This window comes from Melospiza melodia, chromosome 2 (genome assembly GCF_035770615.1).
Source record: "Melospiza melodia melodia isolate bMelMel2 chromosome 2, bMelMel2.pri, whole genome shotgun sequence".
In the NCBI taxonomy this organism is placed as follows: Eukaryota; Metazoa; Chordata; class Aves; order Passeriformes; family Passerellidae; genus Melospiza; species Melospiza melodia.
Window position 1 is genome coordinate 92,914,344 of NC_086195.1, and position 24,294 is coordinate 92,938,637.

The following is a 24,294-nucleotide window of genomic DNA, read 5'->3' on the forward strand; positions in this document are numbered from 1 at the left end:
CCCCACTACTGTTACTGTGCTTGTGCAGTAGAGAGATACCGAGGCTTTAAAATCTTACAAATGTTAAAAAGAGAAGGATTTTTTTGGATGTAGACTATGACTACAAGTCTGGACATAATTGCAGTTTCTTGATGCACTGAGATCATGATGATGCAGTGCAGACTGGGCAGTGATTTCTTTTGCCTCACTTCTGGCTTCAGAATTGATATATGTTTTCCAAAGTTCAAATTTGGTAACCTTCAGAACCCGATGTTACCCTGCTCTTCGAATGCAATGAACAGAGTTGGATGGGATTTAGGAAGGGTTTTGTGTGCCTTACCTCTTGACATTTACTGAACAATGTCTGCTTCTTGGAAGTTTCTCAAAGCGTGAACTTGGGACATGTTTCAGAGAAGAATTTTTAGCTGTGGTGTGAGGCTTTTCTTGACCTTCAGAGAATTCTGAGTTGCTGGTTGCTCGATATGTAGAGCATTTGCCCATCCATATGGGATGCTAACATTGGAGTGATTTGATTTGGAATAGGTACTTGAACTCCACTCTCCCAGATAAGTGCTTTGCTGCTTTTTATTTATGCGCAAAAGCATTTCTTTCTTTTTAATGTAGAAGGAAGACAAATGTCTGAGTGCTTCACTTTGTCACAAAATTGGGTTCTTGTCTCTTGGCCAGCCTTGCTTTATAAATGTCATTCAGAGTACTTAACAGAGCTTAGAAAAGGCTTGCTGTGGGGAAAAGCCTAGGTAAACATCTCTTAAATAGAAATTAAAAAGTAATTTTATGATGTTTTCTGCCAATCAAGTTGCTCTTACTTACTGAAGAGAATGTAGCAGAGGTTCCTTTGTCTTTGCTTACTGAAAGACCATGGGAGCATTATGTCAGATAAACACAATATATTCTTGTATTAAGTGGGTACTGTTTCACTGCTTTGAGATTCAATTCACTTAGCTTAAGGCAAAAAGTAAAATTAAATGCATTGCTACTTACGTACTCTTGAGGCATATGTAATGCAAATATAATGCTTTAGCTTCAGGCTAAAACTTGTAGCAATCAAGTGGTAGAGCTCTCTGTCCATCTCAATCCTGTAAACCAAGTTTGCAGGTCTAGACATAATTCCAAGCATGTTTCTGAGCACCAGCAGATAATCTGTGTGTGTTCCTCCTTCAAGTTAAGGTTAATCAATAATGGCATGTCTTGTTGCCTTATAGGTTGAGGGAAGTGTGTGTGGGGGGGAGAGGTGTTGGGTTTTTTGTTTGGAGGGAATTGGATTAAATCAGTAGGCAAAATTTCCTTAGAAAGCTGGGGGGGAAGGTGCTTCATGAACTTCATGAACAGAGTGTTTTGTTCTTGTCAAAACACACACACACAAAATGGTACCAGAAGCTGTAGATCACGAGAATGCTAGCAGTGGCTTGGGCATTGAATAGAGGTTCTGAAAAACAAACCAGTGACAAAGGGAATTTCCTTTGGGACTGGAGAAGGTGAGTGGAATATGTAGCAGGACTGATAATGAGTTGGCTGGAGGAAGGGAACTGCCTGCAAAGACAGAGTGGATGATGTTTTAATTGCATTCAAATTACTTGAGGGTTTTTTCCCCAAGCCTTTTGGTCATCTGTACATAGTGCTGTCTGGAGGGCCAAGGCAGCATCACCTCAGTGCTCTGAAGTGATGTGATGACCTCAGTGATCTGTGTACTGATGGAAATACTGGAAGAGGACAGCAAGATGTAACAGTGCCCATTTAATACCATAGATGGGATTGCTCTCTGCTCCTGCTCTTGGGGAAGATGCCTGCTGCAGCTTAAGGCTGCCTCTCTCATCTTTGATATATGTGCTTGTGGAAGACCAGTTTGTAGATGTGGATTTGTAAAAGGCCAGCTGAGCCTCTCAGAAGCAGATGATGGTGCTCCTGGTTCAGTCTCTCTTTTGCCCTTTCTGAGCAGAGATTCTCTCCACCCAGACATGTCAATCAGCAATCAGTTCATTGCCAGCTGTAGTTTTATGCTTCACTACTTTTTTTTTTCCCCCACTGCATGGAACAAGTACTTAGTCTGTTCTTCAGTGAAACTTTCTTGGAATTTTTTTGTGCTGCAGTAGGAGTGAAGTGTAACATGGGAGGTAGAAGCCACATCACCCCATGGCTCCCAGCTGCTTTTTCAATGTAGATACAAGTGGAGGGTGATTCCTGTATGAAAAAGGACAAAGGCCTCATTTGTTTTAAGGAGGGAGAAAGGAAACTGTAGATTTAGTAAAAAGATTCCTCCTGCCTTCTCATCACTGGCTTTCCATCTGTTTAACCATATGAGATTGCTCCCTGTTTTCCATCTCTTTTTCACGAGCCTGAATTTATCCTCTTTTTCTGCTCTAATCTGCTCTGCCATTCTAATCCTCCTAGTAGAATCACATTGGGTAATTAAGTTTTAAGGATAGTAGTGGAACTGCAGTGCTGTGACAAACATACACCCACCTGTGGTGGGAGACACTGTTGATGACAAACTCATTCCTCTTCTCTTTCCCTAAACTTTGGCCTAAGGAAGGCTTTCAGCTGTTTTCTGCTGGCCCAGGGTCAGGTTCAAGGAACACCCTGCTCCATATTTCCCCAAATGGTTATATGTTGTAACCTCTTGAGTGTGCCAAGGTATGACATTTGTAATGGCAGTGAGAAACTTACTACTTTACTGGTACTAAATAGTGTACAGTAGTGAAAGGATCACTGTGGATGGTTAGAGCTGGAGTCTCAGCCACAACCACAGGGAATACCACATCTTTTCACACTGATGGCCTTTTGGTTTTACTACTATCCCTGTGCTGTCTCAGAACTTTTCCTTCAAAATCAGATTTTGAAGGGAAGATTGGTTTGTTCCAACCTTGCTGCAGCATGAGATCTTCACTTTTATCTCTTTGAATCCAATATGAATGTAAATAGGAATTTGCTCACTAGAAGCTTGAGTTGGAGGAGACATTTTGTTTCCTACCTCTTGGAAATGGATAAATGTTATGGTCACTGTGGCTTTTGTGGCATGGTGTGCACAGACATGTTCTTGAGATGTACATGCCATATGTGACAGCTCTATATCCATGAGCAGGATGCTGTTTTTACTTCTTACTGCTTTGTGACTGCCTATAGAAAGCAAACGATTACAAGCTTTTGTTAAAAATTAATTCTGTTAAGTATGTGTAGACATGGAAATCACCTACCAGAAAGTTGGTTTTGTGTCTTCAGAAGGAGGCTGTTTTATTGGGGGACACAGAGAGAAGCAGATGACAGGTTGCCTCAAGATGCAAAAGAGAGCAACAGTCTAGTTCAGACATACACACAATCACATTTCTTTCTCTTTGCCTCCAGTGTTTCACTTGCTGATGCCCTTCTTTTCCTCCTCAGACAGTTCTTTAACAAGTATGTGAAAGAATTGTTACACCTTCTACACTGAAAAAGGCACAGAAAGCAACTGGGTTTTTTTTAATGTGTTTGTTTAATCTGCAGTAAAAAAAAAAAAAAGGAAAACTGACTTTTCTAAGCATATGATAGATGTACTTCTAAAACAACATAATGATCAAGGTCATTTTCAGTTTAAAAAGCAGAAACTCAAATTTAACAGGCCTTGAAATCCCACTTTAAGAAGTTTATAATTTAAATATTTCAAAGCAAGTCTGTCCTTCAGATTAAGGGAAGGTGAAGTTTATACTAAAAAGCTACAATAGAACAAAATACTGAATTCTACTCTCATCTTATTCTCATTTAACACTTTGCTTTTCAGTTATGCAGTTTAGCATTCCACATGAGGTTGTCTTTATTTTCTTTAAGCCACGATTATGTCAAATTAATTCCTCTTTTCGTGTGTCATGCAGTGTTAATAACATTACTGGGCTTGCAACATCTCAGGAGCTGTTTAGTCACAAAAATGAATGCTCCAGAAAGCAGACTATAGGAAAAGCTGAACCATTTTGTAAATAAAGATCATGTAGATGGCTCCATAAACTTGAAGGTAGGGTTCATGATACATAGTATGGATAAAGGCAGTGTAATACCACTGCCTAATTTTGTTTTTCAAGGCTAGAAATACTAAATTGTTCCACCTTTGAGTGTTTCAGCTTAGTACCTTCCTTAGAGATTTAATGTGTAGTGGGATCAATCCCAATAATTGCAGAGTTTGCCTTAGCAAAAAGGGTGAGGTGAGAAAGGAGAGGGAAAAAAAAAAGGCTTTTCTTTTTTCCCCCTCCCTTCTGGTAAACAGTTTCTCTTGTGGGGAAGGGATGTGAGCTTCAGCAAAACTAAAGGAACTGGTGTGAATGGCTGCTATCCATGTGAAATAAAGAGGGGTTGTAATCTTGTGTCAAAAGTGTCTAGTTCAAGGATTTATAAATAACAGTGGCTGTTGTACATTCTGAAGGGTCTTGAGGCTCCTTGGTCTGTAACTGCATGTAAATACTTTTGCTGTAGTAGCTGGATAGCAGATACTTGTTAGACACTACAGTGGTATCATGGATACAGGATTCTTGATGCTGGGGTTTCTTTGATGTTGGGATGTGCAAAGGGTTTTGATTCTGTGGCCACTCACATCCCCTTCCACAGCCCCTTTTCCTGCTGTTTGTTTCCGATTTAGCACAATGTGCGCTTTCCCGTGTCCCCTGGAGCAGCTTTGTGGGAAAGGTATGCTGTAATTGGTTTATAACCATTCATAATGACCTGGCAACTCTGAATAGCAACAGGGAGCAACTTAAGTTGTGATTTATTTAAGTAAGCTACATGGATTAAAGGCACTCCCAAGTGTACAAGTTGAGCTAGTTGCTTAATTGGGTGTAAATTTTCACATATAGCTTGGAAAGAGAGGCGTTTGTTTTGAAAGGCTGAATTTAGATGTATGGGCAAGCTTCTGGGCTGCTAAACCAATTTTGAGCAAAGTTTAATGTTGTCTTTTTTTTGGGAAGTCTCAGTTTTTTAATTCAGCAAGTGCTATTGTACCCTTGCCTCTTGTAAAGCTAATGAAATATTAACTTGAGCATTTAATTTGCAGCTGGAATATCTGACCTTGCTTTTGGTGCAGAAAAACAGGCTCTGATTTTGTAAGGCAGGATCGGTACCGCTGCTTTGGTTTTAGCCTTTTACCAGTTCATTGTATTCCTGCTCATTTTGTCAAGGCTCCATTGAGTTGGTTTTGTTTTGGTGGAGGGATTTGCTCACACGACGCCCATGATGCGCGCGACCCACCAGCTGCAGGGCATGATGAGGCGGCAGGCGCTGCGGCAGCCCTGGTAGTTGTAGGGCCACGGCTGGAAGCCCATGAGGGGCTCGCAGATCCGCTGGCACTGCGTGTAACTCCGCCGGCACTCGATGCAGCACACGCCCAGGTGATCCAGCATGGGGTCAAAGGCCATCCCTTCACCTTCCAGCTGCTGGAACGTGAAATGTTAAATGTCATCCCAGTGCCCTCATTCTCATGGAATGGCAGAATACATCCATGCTCCCCTTAACCCCACAAAGGGTAAAACCTGCAGCCTTGGGCTGTGGAAATTGACAGAACTCCCACTAAGCGTCCCATGCATCTTGCTGTATTATTTTTTCTTTTGACTTGCTCTCTTTGGCAGAAGCATAGAATTGGTGGGATCACCCTTGCAAAATGGAAAGAGCAACAGGCAGCTCTAACTTCGTTATTTTTATTCTGCTGTCCTTGCAAAAGCTCCAGCAACAGTAAGCTCCTCCCAAACTTTAAATATTAGTGACAGAAATGATTTCAAGATAGTTACCTGAATCTTTAATGTAGGTGAGAATTCCTGAAATATATGATGTGGTTTTTATGATTAGTTTTAGATTCTGTATTTTAATGCTTTTTACAGCCCTTTTAGGAAACTATTCCTCTGGTCCCCTGCAGTTTCCTGAGGATTTGGCTCTTGTCTCTGAGTCTGGTTGCTTCCCTCCCACCCCACTACACTTAGGTGCATTGTTGACAGTGAGAATTGTGCCTGTTCTGTAGCTGACAGTAAGGAGTTATATGGAGCAAAGCATGTACAAAATACCTAAAAGCCTTTACCCTTCAAAATGCCTCATTTCTGGGGAAAAAAAGGTAACCTGATATTCTGCTTTTGGAAACTTGGGTTGTTCTTTGTCCATTGGTGTTACTTCAAGAAAAGCAGCAGTAATGCACAAATGCTGAAGTACCAGTCAGCTTTTTTACCTGACCATTTGTCATTCATTTTTGGAAAGTAGTGGCACAACAAAAAAAATGACACAGAAAGGTGCCACCCCCTGTCTGGGCTTGCACAGGACACTAGTGACAGCTGGGTGTTTTTAGGGACCCCAGCAACTCCTTCCCAGTCCTGAGAGCAGGGAAGATGTTTTCTTGGTCAGGATTGATCATCCTTGAATTCAGATACCTGCACCATGAACATCACCTGAGCTCATTGTCCAGGCTCCACTTACAATGAGTAAAGAGAAATAGCTCTAGGGAGGGTTCGTTTCATCCTTCAGGAAAGGCCTGGAGCATAATGAATGGTGCTTGTCAGTCCAGTGGCTGGCTCCAAGAAAGCCTGGTGATAGGCATGGGTGCAGCAGCTGTTGGTGAGGGCAAACCCCTCCCTGCAGGCTGAGGGAAGCCTGATGGCTGCCTCTGTCTGGCCCTTCTCCATTCGGCCCAGCTGCCCCTGGCTGGAAGAGCAGACCTGTGGCACTTGTGCCTCTAGAGGCAGGGCAGCTCAGACCTCATGGAGATGGTCACCTTAGTGGCTGTGAGGAGAAGCTACATTCCAGTGCCACTGCTGTTTTACTGACCTCGTGAGAGAGTCGATTTAGATCCACTTTATTTGGAGTGATTAATTTAAGTTTAATTAAGGGATGTCAACTCGGCAGAATGCTGTCACAGTATAATGATCTCCTGCTGTTGCATAAATGTCAAGTCAAAGCTGGGACTTACTTCCAAAGCAGGAGGCATTTATCTTGTGACAGTGTTGTATTAAAATGACTTACTCCTGCTGCACCAAATGGTGGGTGTAAATTGTCTGGCGCTGGTGCAGCAGACTGGAAGGTGCCTCCTGCACAGCCAGTGTTCCTGCAGCGTGGCAGAGGTGTTGGGACACAGCAGGGTGGCTCCTCTGCTCTTTCTGGGGGCTGCTGCTTCTTGAAGGGTGAGAACAAGTTTTACAACAGTCATCCTCCACCCACTGCTGCTGTCTCAAAACAGATTCTTCTCTGTCAGGTTATTGCCAGTCTAGGATTGCTTACCCTCACAGAGGAGAGGCTGAGCAAGAAATTTATTTGGCTCAACCTTTATCTCTTTGCACTCAGACACTTGTGCTGTGTTCCCCTGTAGCAGTCATGTCTGGTACTAATTTCTGTTTGAGAGCAAAGCATGTTTCTAGCTACTGGACTCTCTTCACATAGTAAATGATGGGTCTCAGCTGTCTGATCAAGACCAGCTTTGGTTTGTTTCGAGAAGGTGCTACCCTTGTCACATCTCCAGTGCTGTTTCCATATGGATCTGGAAACCTCAGAAAGAAACTTGGCATCAACTTGCCTTAACCTTGTGATCTCAAGCACTTGTGCTTGTTTCAGACTTGTTTCAGAAATCTAAAACTGGGAGAAGAGGATAGAGGGAAGACATTTTTGAGCTTCTTAGGTGTTTTACCAGTCTGTTATTTCCTAGAAAAGCTGAACAAGCAAAGACTGTGCAGATAAAAAAAAAGACAAGCCCCACATTACCAGTGTTACCTGTCCAACACAGTCCTGAGCTTTGAAGGAAGATTACAGTGTAAATACTCACGTTGTATGGGTTGTCTGGATTAAATGTTTGATCAGTTTCTTGTCCCATTGGCCTGGTTTCATTAGCCTGGTGGCCAAGCTCTTGAGTCAGCTGCACGGTGCGTGACCTGGGGTTTACTTCTTCAGAAGCAGCTTCCAAGTCTTCCTCATCAAAGTCTGGTTCTGGCTGGCGCTTGTTTCTCTTCATTTGTCTCCTCTGGTTATCTGAAGGAATATTCACCAAGGGACAATCTTACCTTGAGTGTGTCATTGTAGTTACCTAATATTTCAGTGATTTCTTTAAATATTAAAAAGGAGAGGATGGAGGGCAGAGAGAAAGCCAAAACTGTGCCTTGGCTAACTTGACATGCATTGCCATGGGAGCTGCTTACCTTCCTCCATTTTGTCTGCAGCCAATGCCAGTCTAAAGCAGTGTGATTGCCTTTCCCCCCCTCCCTCTTCTCTCCTTGAGGCAAAATTTGAGGAGATTTGTTGGGGCTTTTTTGACCCATCTTGTAGTCACTAACCCAGCAGCAATTCCCAGCACTAGCAAGACCAGCTGTTCACATCTCACTTATTTTAAAAAATGCTTTTATGGTGGAATGGTGCCCTGCTCTCAAGGATATCTGGTTCTGGACAGCTTTGATACTGTTCTTTTGTTGCCCAGTGGGATATGCAAGGGAAGTGGAAAATATTGGTAGCTTGGTGCTTAGTCCACAGGTGCTCTAAACTGTGGTATTTTTTTTTTTTCATACGTTGTCCCACCCAAGTGTTCTGATATTAACTGGACCAAGGAGGAATACATATTTTTGAGCTTTCTCTCCTCTGAAGCCTGGAAGTTACCTGGAGGAGTTGCCATCTTCCTGGTGACTCCTGAACACCTTTGCTAAGCTTGCCTATGGGCCCCAAGTTGAGAGCTGGGACTGCCCCAGGGTCTCAGAAACCACCCACCAGCTGGCTGGCTTAAAGCATCTTGCTTCCACTCCACTGAATTCCTCTGGGGAAGCAGGGTAGAAAACAGGACAGGCTATGGTCCCAAACTCCTGGCCAGTGTTCCTGGTACCTGGTGTCAGCTGCCTACACATTGAGGGGGCTAGTTTAAGCTCTTGTCTTGTCCTTCTCTAGAAGTAGACTAACCTCTCTGGAAATGTTTCATTTCCTAGCAAGTCACCCACTTGGGTTATGCAAATTGTCTGAGTAAATACAAGGATGGAAAATATCTAGGGGATAAACTCCAAACCCACAATCTTGGCTCAAGCCCAGGAAGGCGTGGGCAAGGGAGGAAAGGAGTCTGGTTTCCCAGATGTGCTAGTTTCAGTAGCAAACCTGATGAAGGGAAGGCATTTAGATGAAGGGAGGGATAACATACTTTTCAAATAAAAGAAATGTTACCTTTGGGATATGTTGGTTGCAGCCAGAAAATTGGAAGATCCCTGCAAAGCTCTAGAATTTTGGGGCTTAGGAAGCTGTTATGCTTGATAGGCTCATCTGCAGCCACCCAGATAAGGGAGTTTTTGTCAAATCTCACAGGCATGATTTCATCTTCCTGCAAATAGAAGAGCATAAATCCTTTGCTGCTCAGTGAGCAGTCATGTGCCTGCTTGCTGCTAATTCTTGAGCACCAAACTGTATAATTATCTGCTGCAGCTAATGCTGAGCATCCTTCTATGTCATCAATGTGAGGGAATCGTGCTGAGCCAAAGCCTGGGGAAAGGCTGCCTCCAATGAAATGAGGGGCAAAGCTCTGTCAGCTTTGCTGGGCTGTGATTTCACCCATTTCACTCCTGGAAGGCTTCTGCCCCATGCATGAGGGCCGGGTGACAGAGTTCTTTCAGCCCAAAGCACCAGAATTTCACGTGATAGAAACCAAAGTTCTGCCCCCTTCAGCAAAGCAGCAATGGAATACCAGCAAAATCCAAGTCCTTCATCTTTTTTTATGCCCTGTTCTCATTTAACATACTCCCAATCTATAACTCTATTTACAATGTATGTATGGGGGGGTGAGGGGAGGAACTTGTTCAAAAGTTTTAGAGAAGATTATAGCTTGAGAACTGCTCCAGCTTCCAGTTTTAAGTCAATGTGATCAGTCTGATTAAAGGTCTTGTTTGGTAAAAGCAATTCAATTGACCAAAAGCTTGAAGTGCAAGTTAAAGGAGCCTGCCTTTTTGAAGTGTACCCTGCAGGTTTTTGGTTCATATCTTCAAAGTAATGTAGGAAAATGCCAGTGATTGATTCTTTAAAGTTGTTAGTTCAAAGTATTATTTTACATAAAATGTGTAAGTATTTTATAGCAACGGTGAAATATTAAAAGAAAACTAACTTTTGAATCATGAAAACCAGCATGATTTCAAAGTTAAAATTCTAAATTGCTTTCATAAAAGTCATCAAGACTTGTTATATAACTGACTAGATCAATTTATTCCCTTGAGTTGTTGTTTCTTTAGTGTTTATTGATTTATTTTGTAGGTCTCAAGTCATTTAAGTTTGCTATCCAATCTGTCTACTGCTCTTTATTTATATTCTCCCATTTAAGCTTTTATCAACATCAGAAATATCTGACTCTAATTTTCAGAAATAAAAATATCCTTTGTTTCTGTTTGAAACGATCCTGACTTGTGAGCAGCCAGAACGTGGGTATCTATAAAACTCATTTACTCAACAATTTTTGTAGGTAGTGTTGCTATGATGCCCATTGCAGGAAAACAGCATATGCATACTTTTTCCTAAATACTTCCATATCAGAGAGATGACTTGGCCCAGAAAAATAAATGCTACTTTGCCATTCCTGTAGTACATCTGGCCTGGAAAATTGAGTGAGGGGGAAAAGTTAATGTCTTAGGGGTAGCTCTGAGCTGCTTGGTGCATGTGATTCATTGCAACAGTCACATAGGTGATGCATCTTGGGAGAAGATGCACAAAAAACAGGGCAAGGAAATAGTTTTACTGTCAGCAGGTAGAATTAGAAATAAGTTGTTGATGATTTAGGATAATGTCTTCAAGTCTGTGACTTTGTTTTTACAAAAAGATGAAAAATTCAATCTTTGACTTCAAGCAATAGTGCTAATTAACTCAAGGCCAGCTGCCTTTAAAATAAGGCAAGGCAGGAAAGATGGAACTCTCTGGAATTCGTGCAAGTTCTCTTTCCCATCATGGGGAAAATCCTGCCAGCTTCAGGAGGCTTTGTAACATTTGTCAGCCTTTCTGACTCTATTAGGAAAGATCTTTTCCCCCTTAATTTTAAAGCAGATGTTCAGCAGTCACAGCACCACTGCAGGAGGTGTAGCCTTAATAGCGCCTCTGTCCCCGCTGATTTTGTCTTGCTTTTATTCTCCCAGGAGCAGAACAAACCCAGGGAAAGGGGCTGTGGATCCCCTGTGCACTCCTGCCAGTGACTGAGCATCCAGCTGCCTCCAGGCTCAGCTGGACTCAAGTCACTGGAACCACTCCTGTGTGAGCAATTACTCTGGGGGTCTGAGCTCTGGGAAACTCAGGCTTTGAGCACATAAAGCAGTTGGCTTTTTGGGCAAATGTGAGGAGATTTGGTGGTATCTGGGTGAGAGCTGCAGCTTCTGCGCTGGTTGTGATGCAAATTCTATGAAATTTAATTAACATGTAAAATTAAGTTTTATGCTAAGAAGGCAAAGTCATATTTTTTAAAATAAATTATTTCTTCTGAGTTATTTTAATTTCTGCCATGTTTCTACAATTCCCTTTTACTGATTAGAGTAATGGAGTTCAGGGTTCTGGTCAAGAGCATTGATAGAAATCTCCTGAGATCTACCAGAGTCCTCCTTTGCATTGACTACAGCAGCTGCTTCTTCCAGGCCCTCCCTTCCAGCCTTGTGCACAGCCTGGTCGCAGGCAGGTGCTCTTGTCATGGAGATCTCCTGTGGATCTGGCAGAAACAGTCTGTGGCTTCCCCACTCACTAATCTGCAGCCTCTCATGATGACCCTGGACACACTGACATGTCTTGACACCAACCTTGTTCTTTTTACCTTTCAGGGACTTCTTGGAACCAGTCATTGAATCCCAGCTATCCCACCCTGTCCCTACCATGAGCCAGAGTGGCTTCCAAATGCCATTTTTATTTGTATTTCAGTACCTCCTTTAGGCTGTCTCTGTACAAAGATTAGTTTAAAAAACCAACAAACTACCCCTTACCAGCTCAGATGAGAGGCTCGCTTTAGCCATAGCATCAACTTCAGGGATGTGAGCTTTTGGCTGAGCTTTGATGTAACACTTCTCTCCTTCAGCAAAACGGATCCCAGTTATGCCCTGCAAAAGCAGAAGGCAGGGGGTTGTGCACAGCCCTCCAGCTCCTCACCACCCCCAAGAAAGTGCCTCAGCTCTGCTAAAATTGCCGCTGAATTTTCAGTCTGAAGGTTAACCTTATTTAAAACCAGAAGCAATAAAACGCTCTTCCATTCATCATTTTAGCTTCACAATTTTGGTCAAATTGGTCTAGAAGTTTTTGCTTGATTCCTGAAAGTGGGGGGGTGTTTTATGTAAGTGCTTCCATGCAGGCTGTAGGCTACCTGGAGTAGCTCTGTTAAGGAATTAGTTGACATGATTTGAACTGTAACTTAGCACCTAACGTAGGCAGGCTTGAAATTGTGCTAGCTGGTGGCATGGTACCCTTGTGACACAGTTTTACAAAAATGTGGGGGCAGTTTGGTTCAGTCTGTACAAATAAGTGACTGTGACGGCAAAGGGAAGTTTGTGACGGGCAGTTTGGTGCAGAAATCTGTGTGTGGGACTTTGTCTGACCTACTAGGGTGAAATGCAGTTGCATAAACCATAGATGTCTAGTCTTGAGCAAGAGAAGGAGCAAGTTTCCTGCAAGTCCTGGGATGTACCTTCCAGTCTGTGCCAGAACCTTGGGCATCCACACTTGTCTGTAGTGTCTACGTTTCTACTGTAGGCTTTGGGTATCCATAAAAGAGCTCTCTTCTACATTATAAATTTAGATACCTCATTGTAAATGGCAAAATTGTTGTGTTTTTCATGTGATTGCACAAGTCAACCATCTAAATATAATTACCTAGTGTCTTTTGAGTTGTGCTGGTTTTCTGCCTGGCCTCTAGCTGCCAGGAGAAAGAGGTGTGGGCGTCAGCATGACCCCTCTCATCTGCCTTGAAGGGGTATCATGGATGCCTTCGTGTGCGGTGTTGGGTGCCACAATGGCAGACATTAAACTGTTAGGGGGTGTCCAAAGGAGGGGGACACGGTGAAGGGCCTTGAGGGGAAACTGTGTCAGGAGCAGCTGAGGTCTGTTCAGCCTGGAAGAGACCGAGGAGAGCCCTCCTTTTGCAGTTACAGCTTCCTGGTGAGGGGAAGAGGAGGGGCAGGCACTGATCTCTGCTCTGTGGTGACAGTGACAGGACCCAAGGGAATGGCCTGAGGTTGTGTCCGGGGATGTTCAGGTTGGATATCAGGAAAAGGTTCTTCAGCCAGAGGGTGGTTGAGCACTGGAACAGGCTCCCTAGGGAAGTGGTCACAGCACCAGCCTGGCAGAGACCAAGAAGTGTTTGGACAGTGCTCTCAGGCACATGGTGTGACACTTGGGAATGATGTTGTGCCAGGAGTTGGACCTGATGATCCTTATGGGTCCCTTCCAACTCAGCAGATTGTCGTGTAGTGCAGCATGAGATGGATGGTACTGGGGCATCTGAGCCATGTCCTGTGTGTCTGCAGGTCCTGTGTAGCTACAGGACACAGCCCCGTCACAACAAAATGACTACAAAAAGCAGTGAGAGAGGAGATGGCTCTTCAAGGATGGATGCATTAGGATATAAGGCTTTGTGGTGTACCAGGTGTTCTAGGAATACCCTATATTGCCAAATCCAAGCCTTCTCTGACCATGCAGTCATTCCAGCAGTGCCAGTCAATCCTAAACTGTTAACGTAAATACCAGTCCGTTGGAAGCACATCTCTTCAGTTGCTTTCTCCTTTGTGTGCCTTCTTGGCTGATAACCCAAGTGGCCTCGTCCCTTTGCTGAGGTTGTCCCTGGCCTCTGTAATGACAAGCAGGCACCGTCCCTGGGAGGTCCCTTGAGCCGGTTGGTGTTGGGAGCTGATTTGTAACCTGGCTGTGACAGGCCGTATCTCACAGGCAGCAACACATGTGGAGCAAACAGGAATTCAGCATCTCTCCAGTGGACTGTGCTTCTGTGCAGATGTGAAATGGCAAAGGCAAATGCAAAGAGCTCGCTGTGGATGCTCTTACTCAGCTGCTGATAATGTTGCTATGGTGATGCTAATGAGAGTTGCATAAAGGCAGAACCACAGCTGTTGGGACAGCTGGGGGTCCAGCATCTCCTGGCATGGATTCATTTGTTCTTGCTCAAAAGCCAAGGAGCTGGATTTCCTCGCTTTTCTAGATCCAGCAAGGGAAAGGTGGCTGCTCCAGAAGCAGAGAGGCTTCCTAGCAGCAGCGCCTTTGTTTTAGGTGCTGCTTGGACTTGCAGAGGGCTTAACTCTGAAGCTGTTTTGCACCTGAGAACATTTAACTGCAGGCTCTGGGCCCTGTGATGGGTTTGTGCAGCATCACACAGATGTGCCTTAGTAGCTCAGGGCAGCTCAGAGACCTGCTCTGTCCGAGCTGCTGAGCTCTGCTGAGGTTTGGCATCTGTCAGTCCAGGCCCTGCTGAGTAGCCACAAGTTACTGGGGTGCCCAATTGTGTTTGCTGTCAGCCCGAGGGACCCACACCTGGCATTGGTGCACAGATGCATAAACTGTGCCAAATGCCTCCATCCTCTGCCATGGGGATGAAACCAGGCCAAGCCATGGAGAGCAGCTCCCATCCTTGACCTCAGGGCAAAGGAAGCTCCCCAAGTCAAGCACTGCAGAGTGGTCTCTCCTCAGTGTCTCCTTGGCCTACTGTATTGACCCTCTGCTCCTCAGACAGGGATGTCTGGGGGAGGTGTTTCTGCCAGTTCAAACCACATGAAATCATGAGAGAGTTGTGTCACAGCCTGACAGAATGTTTTCCTAGTTAGACCCCAAGGTCTCGTGTCACATTTCTACTCAGCAGTTTGAAAATGCAAAGTATTTACATGGAGTCAAACCCGATGCAGCCTAATCCACACCACTTCCTGGAGTGGTACCTGGCATGGCTGATCTCCAAAAAGCACTTTGATTTTTGTTTTGGAGGAAACTGCCTGTCTCCCTGGGAATGCAAGCCAGGACAGCAAAAATGTTTGTGTGGATGGTTGGAGGCTGGAACCTGAGACTAAGCGGGGCAGAGAAGTCAGGGCAGAACAAGGTGTCCTTAAGAGTCCAGCGCTGGAGTGTGTTACATGAAGGACAAGAGTGGCACTACTTACGATCTGAAAATCATGGACTTCAACTGCCTCTTCACTCCCACTTCCTGTTTTGAATGTCTCTAAGTTGTTTCCAGCATCTATTTCCATTGATCCATCTTGTACTTTTCCATTAATGCTCATAGTATAGTGAACGTTGTACACCTGGAATCAATAAAAGAGCGGTAGCACATGCCAGTAATTACTTACTGCCTTCCTCCTACACCAGGCAATGGTCAATCTGACTCTCATATCCCTATTTAGCTCCTAAATTTTGCTGCTGCAGGCATTTGATAACCCTCCAGCAACCAAGAGTGCACTACTTCAGCAATGGGGTCAGCTGGCAGTGGGGCAGCCAGCCCTGAGAGGTTGTTCAGTCTCCATCCTTGGAAGTTTTCACAGCCTGACTGGATGAAGCCCTGAGCAACCATCTCTGACCCCACGGCTGTCCCTGCTCTGAGCATCAAGTAGGACTAGAGATCTGAGATCTGCCTTCCAGGGAGTGCTTATAGTTTTACTTCAAAAACAATGTGGGGTGAGTCCACATCCATGTTCACTCTGGCCTAAAAACCCTCTTCTAGGACATTTAGGAATTTCTTGTTATGCTGGCATGATTCCCAAAGGACACCAGGCGTGAATGTCCTGCTCTGAAGGAAGCCAAGCCCTGTTTATCTCTTAGGACGTTCTGCTGAGGCACAGGAAAACAGGTTCCTCTTGAATACAAACACACTTCCCAGCTTGTAATGGATGTGAACTTTGTTTAAATTGGCTGTGAAGTTGTATAGGCTGGTATTTTCCTTGTCAGCGTATTTGCCCTTATCCTATTTTCAATGAGGAGAGCTACGGAGTGGTTTGTATTTGCTGGAGGACCACAATCTGTGGAGGGGTTTTGTGATTCTCCTGTGCAGCTCTGCTAAAAGTGCTGCACAAGCAGTTTATTTTGGGTCTTAAAAAAGCCCTTACAGCATTTTAATGAAAAATTTACACTGACAGCTAGAGACAAATTTCTTCTTCTCTCACCTTTGCTCAGGGAAGTCTAAGGTGCTAAAGATTTATGGTTCCTCAGTTATACACAGCCACTCCCATATTTCTGCTTTCTAGGACTCCTGTTGAGAGTGGTCCATAAAACCAGACCAGTGTAAGTGGTCTCCCCCTGACAGGGGCTGAGCTGGAGTTGAGACTTTGATACCCCTGTCATTTAGGGAAGAATTTAAAGATATAAAATAAAACCAAGAATTTAAAAATTGTGTTAGTTTTTTTAAAATTAATTACCCTGGATATAATTTTTGCAGTTGCTTCCTAAACATTTGCAACTCAAGCGCAGCTTTCTGAGTTTGAAGGCAGTTTGGAAAAATACCTCTCAGCTTTCTCGGTGTCTTCGCCTAGAGAGCAGCTTTGAAGCTTAATGGAAACTGTGAATGTGACATATTTTGTATGGCTGAATTTAGATGACAGGAGCATTAAAAAAGGGAAGCATTGTCTTGTACTCCACAAATGCATCTACCTGCTCAGAGCTGAAAGCACTGTCCCCTGCCTATGCCACCATTTGCATCCCTCTCCCTTTTCAAAAGCCCAGAGAAACACACAGTTCTTGCAGCACGTCTTAGAGGTCAGCAATGTGTCCTGTCTTTTTGCTGTAAAACCTTGTACTTTTCTTTCTGATTATCTGAATTATCCCTGTGTGTAGGGGTGTATCTCACAGGGCCACCTTTGCTCTGGCTGCTGGAATTTCACAAGGCTCTCCTTGATGAGGGCTGGCGTGTGGTCAGAAGCAGTACAAAATTTCTTCCAAAGTAAATTCAAAGGTACTAATTTAATTTATGGAGAATGGTACAGTCATGTGTGTACCGTCATGTTTCAAATATGTTTTAAACACAGATTCTGTGTAAGCAGAAAGAAAAGGTAATCTGTAAACATGTTATAATGCTCTGAAGTTTGAATCTTTAACTGATCACCAGCTTCTCAGTTTCATTCTTTGCATAAAGTGTTTCTCATGTACCCCAGAAACTGTAAATAATAAAACTTAACTTTAAAAATTGCTCCACAGCTGCAAACCTAAGTGTACACACAGTTATACAAAGCACCAGAACTAACAGTGCCTGTTAATGGGTTAATTATGGTATTATGTACTTGAGGGTCCTTGTAGAACCTGGACTGAGAATGCAGATGCTATGAAAAAAGAATTTACACATTTCAATGTTTTTTTGTCCTGAGAGCTGGAGTTTGCCCAGGATGTGAATCCCCAGGGACTTGTTGGGGTTTGAGTTCACTGAGGAGTTTGTGAGCAGAAATCAATGTGCAGTCTGTGCCCTCAAAGATGTGTTTCGTGTTTGCTAATAAATGTGCTTCCAGGAAGCTCCATCCACACAGCCACCAAAGACAGCGATTATGGGTTTGGGTTTTTAGGTGTTTGGGGGGTTTTGAAAGGAAAAACCCTACACGTCTGCTTAAAGACCTCTTTATAGACCTCCTCGCAAGGAGCGCTTCCAGCCCGTGCCTCCCGTAGGTGCGGGAGCTGCCCGCCCACCCGGCCCGGCTGCGGACGAGCCCGGGGACCGGCGCGGCGCGCTCACCTGCCGCTCCGTGCCTTTCCAGAAGTAGAAGGCGCCGATGGCCCCGGCCAGCAGCAGGAGGGCCCCGGCGATCAGCACCGCGGCCCCGGCCTTCAGCAGCCGCCCCGGCCCGGGGGGCGCGGCCGCCGCGTACGCCTGCGGAGAGCGCGGGTGGAGCAGGGACCCGGCAGGGACCCCGCCCCGGGACCCCCGGCCGGACCCGACCCGACCCGACCCGGCCCCTTTTGTCCCCACCGGCCCGCTACATCGCGACCTGTCCCGACCCCACCCGTTCCCCACCGTCCCAAACCAACCCGTCCCGTCCCGTCCCGTCCCGACTCGCTGGCTCCCGTTCCATCCCAACCCATGCCCACAGGCTTTGTCCCGATGCCACCCTGTCCCGCCAGCCGGCAGCACTCACGGGCGGCAGGCACAGCTCCACATCGTCGGGCCCCACTCGGGCGATCGGCACCTTCTCGGAGCCCTCTGCCATGGCTGCCGCGGGAGGGAGACCTGCCCGGGCTCGGCCCCGGCCCAGGCCCAGGCCCCGGCCCCGGGCCTGCACCGCCCCGGCCCGCCCCGCTGCCGGCCCCGGCCCCGGCCCGCGGGGAGGGCAGCACCGCCCAGCCCCGGGCACAATGAGCCCCTTGAGCTGCCCGGCAGCCGGGGGAGCTCCCTGAGACTCTGTCCTCCTGCCCCATCGCCGTCGCCTCCTAGCGACCCCTGGGTGTCGTCTCCAGCGTCCCCCCTTCCCGAGGGGGCCGGGGGTGTAGGGGACACGCGCCCCGCACGCCGTGGCGGGGAAGAGGGACGCCCCGTCAGACAGACGGCCGTCGTAAAAAAACACCAGCTTTCAAAATAGAACAATGTGTTGACTGATTTTTTACACTTGCCACAGGAATTTACAGGCGCTGGAGCTGACAAACTGCTGGTCGGTGACTGCTCCACAAAACACTTCGCTGACTGGCACAAGCCAACAGCCTCCGGCTGAGCCCCGTGTCCAGGCTGGGCACAACCACTCTAATATTGTACATGGCAAGCTTTTAAAGGCTACAGCTGGCTATGTGTGTCTATCCACGTGTCTGTCCATGTCCGTGTTTCCTTCACACCCCTTATGGATGTCCTGCCTGTACATACATACACATGCCCGTGTGTGCACGCTTTGATGCTGGAAAATAAACTGTGCTGGGCTCCTTTGAGGCTGATGGAGTCAAACACAAAGCACAGCATCCTCTGTAAGGCTGGAAACCGAGACACAGACACCAGCTGCAAAAGGAGTGTGATGGGGGGTGGGTCTGAGTTGTGCCCCATCCCGCCCTGCCCTTCTTGCTCGTTGTGCCAGCTCCATCTACCCAGGCAGGCAGCAGTGGGGAGGGTTCATCTGGGGAAACCCCGCTGCAGGGGGCCCCTTCTCACTCCAGAGCAGAGCCCACACCAACCAGCTCTCCTGCAGCAATGTTCTTTTTTAAAGTATGTGTCTCTATTTATATTTCTCTTCCCCTTTCTTCTCCATTTTGCTCATCTGGCAGGTTGTTCAGTTGTTACACACTACTGACATGTTCCCCCTGCCATCTTAGAATTTCTGGGATCTTGATAGTGGAAGCCAGCTGATGACCTTGTCCCACCATGGCTCATCCCACAAAAGGAAAGTCTGGCCCCCACTGTTGATTGCCTACACCTGACTCTCCTCTGTACCCCACTCCATAACAGCAAAAATCTTTGTTTTTTCATGTCTGAATCCCCTTAACTGAGTTAACCAGTAGTTAAAAACCCTGCATCAGGCACTACGAAAGCAGAGAAAGCTCAGGCTCTCCTGACCACCTTGTGTTTGCTGAATCCCAGCAAACTGTGTTGACTGAATCCCAGAGACATACAATTCCCATTTTCCTCCCCTTCAACCTAAATTCATCCTTTCCATCGATTACTGTCGTTAACGATCAGACCTTCAACCAAAATTTAACGGGCATAGTTGCTGCTGAAAATAAACACAATCACAGCTCATTAAATCAAAAGCAAAACCCACTGTGCAACTTCCTAAACTAGGACATATTCCAACCCGCTCTTGAATGACATACTGTGGTAGTTCAGGCTAATAATAAGATTATGATCCTCTTCATTAGCAAGTATTTTGTTACACCAAAAATCTCGTGAATGGATATGTCTATCTTGGCAAAATGTGAGAATCCCAGCCTTTGATCTCAAACCTTCATTTAGCATCTCTGCTTTAAAAAGACAGATTTATTTTAAGGTCCCTGTGCTTGTCTCCCATGGGAAAATGTGCCAGGGAAGGAGTGCTTGCCCAGGAAGAGCTGCTGCTCACTGGGGTTCAGCTTGTTTGAGCTGTTTCCCTGGGACTAAGGAGAGGAAGCTGCTGTCCCTCTCATCCTGGCATGAATCTGAGTGCCCAGTGGCTCCTTTCTTGGGACGTGACTGGAAGGACAGAGGGAGGCTGAGCTGTTTTGTCTTGCAAAAGTGTGGCTGAGGCTGCCCTGACAAGGACTGTTAGCAGAGACACTACCAGTGCAAGAACGAATAGGTGGAATTCTGTGCTGGATATTCACAAGTGGGGCCTTCACTCCAGTGCCCTGTGGTGAAGTGCAATATGCCCCCTGGAGCAAAAAGAATAGAGTGGGAAGGCTCACCCCACCCTAGGGATGGGGCAGCAGGGGCCCTGGCAGGTTTTGGCATGGGCAGGTTTGAGCAATTCCAAGCAGTGGTGCCAGCTGCAAGCTGACCCACAGGGATTGGTGCCTGGCTGCTGCTCCTTGGGAAGCTGCAGCGTGAGATGGGTCCTGCTCACCTGGAGAAGTGTGGGTGGGAGAACCAGTCCAGTGGGAGGGAGCTGTTCTGCCTAAACCCTGGGAGAGAAGCTGTGCAGCATTTCCTTCTCAAGCCAAGGTGCAAATACCCTGAGTAATCCTCCAAACATATTTTTCTCATGCAGGGAACAATCCCAGATTATTTTTTTCCCAATTCAGAGCATCACTGCCTTTTCTTCTTTTGTTCCATAGACAGAGGAAGAGCAGCATGAAATTTCAAGCAGTGAAAAAAATTGCTCCTGTTACAGGGTTCACAGCTTACCACCTCTAGCTAACCCCTATGCTCTTGCTTTGCCTTTTGTGTGGGCACAGAGCTGTTTTCCTTGGAGGGTGCAGGGAGTGCATCTTTTACCGGTTGATTGATTAGGTGACAAGAGAGAAAACAGGAGTTTTTAGACAGATGCAAATCTGTGCAAACAGCTCTGCATTCAGCAGCTCCAGACTCTCGCTGCAGAGTGCAAAGACGATTGCAACAGCCACTGTTTGCAGGGCTTAGGACAAAAAAAACGTGACTTGCCTTTCGCTGGCTGAACCCTTCATTTGCAATAAAGATGATGGTGATAGCAGTGTCTGAGCTCAGTCTCCTCTCTAAATAACATGTGTGTGCTCAGCTGGATTAAGCCAACTTCTGAGACTGGAAATCATAATAACAGTCTTTTACAGGACAGCCTTTCTGGTCGTCTAATACTATTATCCTCTGGGCTGAAAAGCATTCCAGAGCACTTGGAGTGCTACGATGAATGTGAGGCTGTTTAGCTGATAGTACTGGCTTGTCTCAAGGAAGCACATTTTCTCATTATTTTCCAGTTTAAAGAAAAAGTTTAGAAGAAGAAATAGAAATATTAAAAATGAGAAGGATTTGGTCATGCTGTGTGCCTTTCTGAAAGTCTCTTGTGGTGCCTTATGCATTTCATCTTCATTTTCTAAGTGGTCCAAATAGTTGTTTGAACTCCATTATGGCCTGAATGAAAATGTATGAGGGTTTCTGAGACTGGGCACCTGATTCACTGCTCTGCTTTTCCATGGCTTTACATCACCATAACATGGTGCCGATTCAGGTTCCACATACTTGATGTCTCTTCAATAATAACCAAAGTCCTTGGAGGAAAAAGTCCTGCAGAAAAAGAAAATATTTGCTTTGGTATTGTGGTGGGCTGAGCCTGGCTGGATGCCAGATGCCTGCCAAAGCTCCATCACTCCTCTCCTTGGCTGGACAGGGGACAGAAAACATAACAAAATGCTCATGGGTCAAGATAAGGACAGGGTGAGATTAGTTTGATTTAGTACCAATCAAATCAAAGTAGGATCATGAGAAATGAAAGCAAATTCTAAAAACATTTTCCCCCCACCCCATCCTTCTTTCCAGCCTCAACCTTACTCCCGATTTTCTCTCCCTTCTCTCCTGCAGTGGTGCAGGAGGACAGGTAATGGGGTCTGTGGTCAGTTCATGGCATGTTGGCTCTGCTGCTCCTTCCTCCTCAAGGAAAGGACTTCTCTGACTCTGTCTCTGCTCCAGTGTGGGGTCCCTCCCATGGAGACAGTCCTCCATGAGCTTCTCCAGCAAGAGACCTCCCCAGGGCTGCAGGTCTGCACAAACTGCTCCAGCCTGGGTCCCTTTATGGGGTACAGCTCCTCAGGAACAGGCCGGGTCCCCCATGGGGTCACAAGTCCTGCCAGCAAACCTGCTCCAGCTGAGCTTCTTCCTCCATGGGGCCACAGCTGCTGCCAGGAGCCTGCTCCAGTGTGGGCTTCCCACGTGGCCACAGCCTCCTTTGGCATCCATCTGCTCCTGGAGTACCCCCTCCCACTCCTTCATTGACCTTGGTGTCTGCAAGGCTGTTTCTCTCACATATTCTCACTCCTGTCTCTGTTTGCTGTTTTGCCAGCTTTTCCTCCCCTTTCTCAACTCTGTTACCCCGGATGTGCTACTGCTGTCCCCGATGGGCTCAGACAAGGCCAGTGGCACATCTGCCTTGGAGCTGGCTGGCATTGGCCCTGCTGACACTGGGGAAGCTTCTGGCAGCTTCTCACAGAAGCCCCCCACAGCTCCTCTGCTCCTAAAGCCAGTTATTTAACTTGTGACAGCCTAAGAATTTTGATAAACTCTAAAGATTCTTGCTGGCAGTGAGGCCAAAGGATGAAAACCCACATATGTTTGTCATCATCATGGCTCTCATCTCTGTGGTGTCCCTGGACTCTGCTGCTCCAGGGATGCTCACTTTTCCTCCTCTCCTCCCCCAATGACACAGTCTTCCCTTCTCTGACCAGCGGCTCATGAAATTTCAAACACCAAAAACATTGCCTTTCCTGGTAGGCTGTGAAATTCTCCCTGGAAAGCCCTGCAAGCTCCATGCTCTAATGCTACTCTCTGGAGAGGATGAGCCTCCCTGTTTGCCCTGCTTGGGATGCACCTCCAGCAGGACAACCCAGCGCAGCTGAGCTGGCTGGCCCCAGGATGGCCTTAAGTGTGCTTTGTGTAGGATCCTGCTCATCCCAACCCTCCCTCTTCTCTCCTGTGGTTGGGTGAGGACATATGGCCCATCACAGTTTGCTCTTCCTCACCCCAGGACACTAAAAGCTGATTTGTTTTTCCTCAGGGCTGGCTCCCATCTCTCCATATGTCTTCATCTTATTCTTCTTAATTTAGCTAGTGGCTGTGCCTTCTGTTTTCCTTGAATTAAAGAAATAAAATAAAATAACTAGCTGTCATTACATGCTTTCATTCCTACCTTTAACGATGTGGTCTCTTTTGTAGCTGTTCTGTGCAAATTGCTCATAGGCTACTGTGTTTCTTAACCTCCAACCACAGCTTCGTGCTTTGGAGGTAGTTATTATCTTAAACAACTTGGTAGCATCAATCTGTTTCTTTCCCAGAGGCTTCTTTACACTTTGATGAGAAATCTGCTAAGTCTCTTTTTGCTTTGTGGAAAAGGCCGAGTCTAGCTTTCTATTTATTTTTTTTCCCCTCACCCAAAAGCACCCATGAATCAACTCTATTTCTCTTTTTCGATCTATGGGCTGCTTTCCTAATAATTTCATGACCTGACTTTAGAGAATATTTCCAATGAGATTGTCCCACAGGCATCTGCAGCACCAGAATGTTTTTTACAAATCCAATCTTTCGAACTGTGTATTTTACTCACCCTTCTGACAACACTTAAACATTTTTGCTCTCATCACCTCTGTGAGACTTTTGAAGGAGTTCATTCCAGTACATTTAATCCTTATTCATCTATTTTCTGTTCTATTATTTTGTCTCTTACATCAAGCTTTTCTTCTTTTTAGCCAATCTACAATACTTCTTCCCCCAGATTAGATCTTTTTACTTTAAAAAATATTTTTTTTACAAAATGCCCTCCCTCACATCACAGATTTCATAAACTAAGCCTAGGAGAGTGAAAGAACCATGAGAAATTTTAGTCCTGTGGAGCTTTTTTCACTTCAGAACCTTTTCTTGAGCCTGGTGGCCCTCAGAAATGACACGTCCATCAAGGACCTCTGTTCCCCACTGAAGGCTGTGAGAGCTGCATTGCCCCTAAGGACCTCTGTGCTTAGGTTGGAATATAGATGAGAAAAGGGGTGAGTTCCTGCTGGAAAGTCCAGCAGACAGTGATAGGACTCCACTTTGCTTATGAAAGGAAGCACTAGCAAGAACCACAATTTTGGCCTGGATGAGGCCAAATCTCCTGTCTCAAGATGTTATTTGGTAAGCCTGGGGCAGCAGGGTTGTTGTGTGTGTCCAGTGTGGACTGCTGAGGGGAACAAATGCTTGAGAAATAGCATGAAAAAAGCTGTGGACCTTTCACGTTGGACAGCTTGGAAGAGTGAGGGATGGAGGGAGGAATGGCAGCCTGTGGCCCTGGAGGCCAGGTGAGTTTGGAGAGGGAATTATGA

The 24,294-nt window shown here is 45.9% G+C and overlaps 1 protein-coding gene across 1 annotated transcript in view; it reads right to left on the reverse strand.

The window, feature by feature from the left end:
* Nucleotides 1-3,198: 3,198 nt before the first annotated feature.
* The window catches only part of CNMD (chondromodulin), a 28,439-nt gene continuing 7,343 nt past the window's right edge, over nt 3,199-24,294 (reverse strand). The window contains exons 2-8 of the mRNA XM_063150334.1: nt 17,871-18,431; nt 17,603-17,737; nt 15,054-15,194; nt 11,889-12,002; nt 9,118-9,271; nt 7,748-7,950; nt 3,199-5,387 (exon numbers count right to left, since the gene is read on the reverse strand). Of these exons, the coding sequence (XP_063006404.1) occupies nt 5,172-5,387; nt 7,748-7,950; nt 9,118-9,271; nt 11,889-12,002; nt 15,054-15,194; nt 17,603-17,737; nt 17,871-18,431 (1,524 nt within the window). The 3' untranslated portion in view covers nt 3,199-5,171. The remainder of the gene's footprint in view (nt 5,388-7,747; nt 7,951-9,117; nt 9,272-11,888; nt 12,003-15,053; nt 15,195-17,602; nt 17,738-17,870; nt 18,432-24,294) is intronic.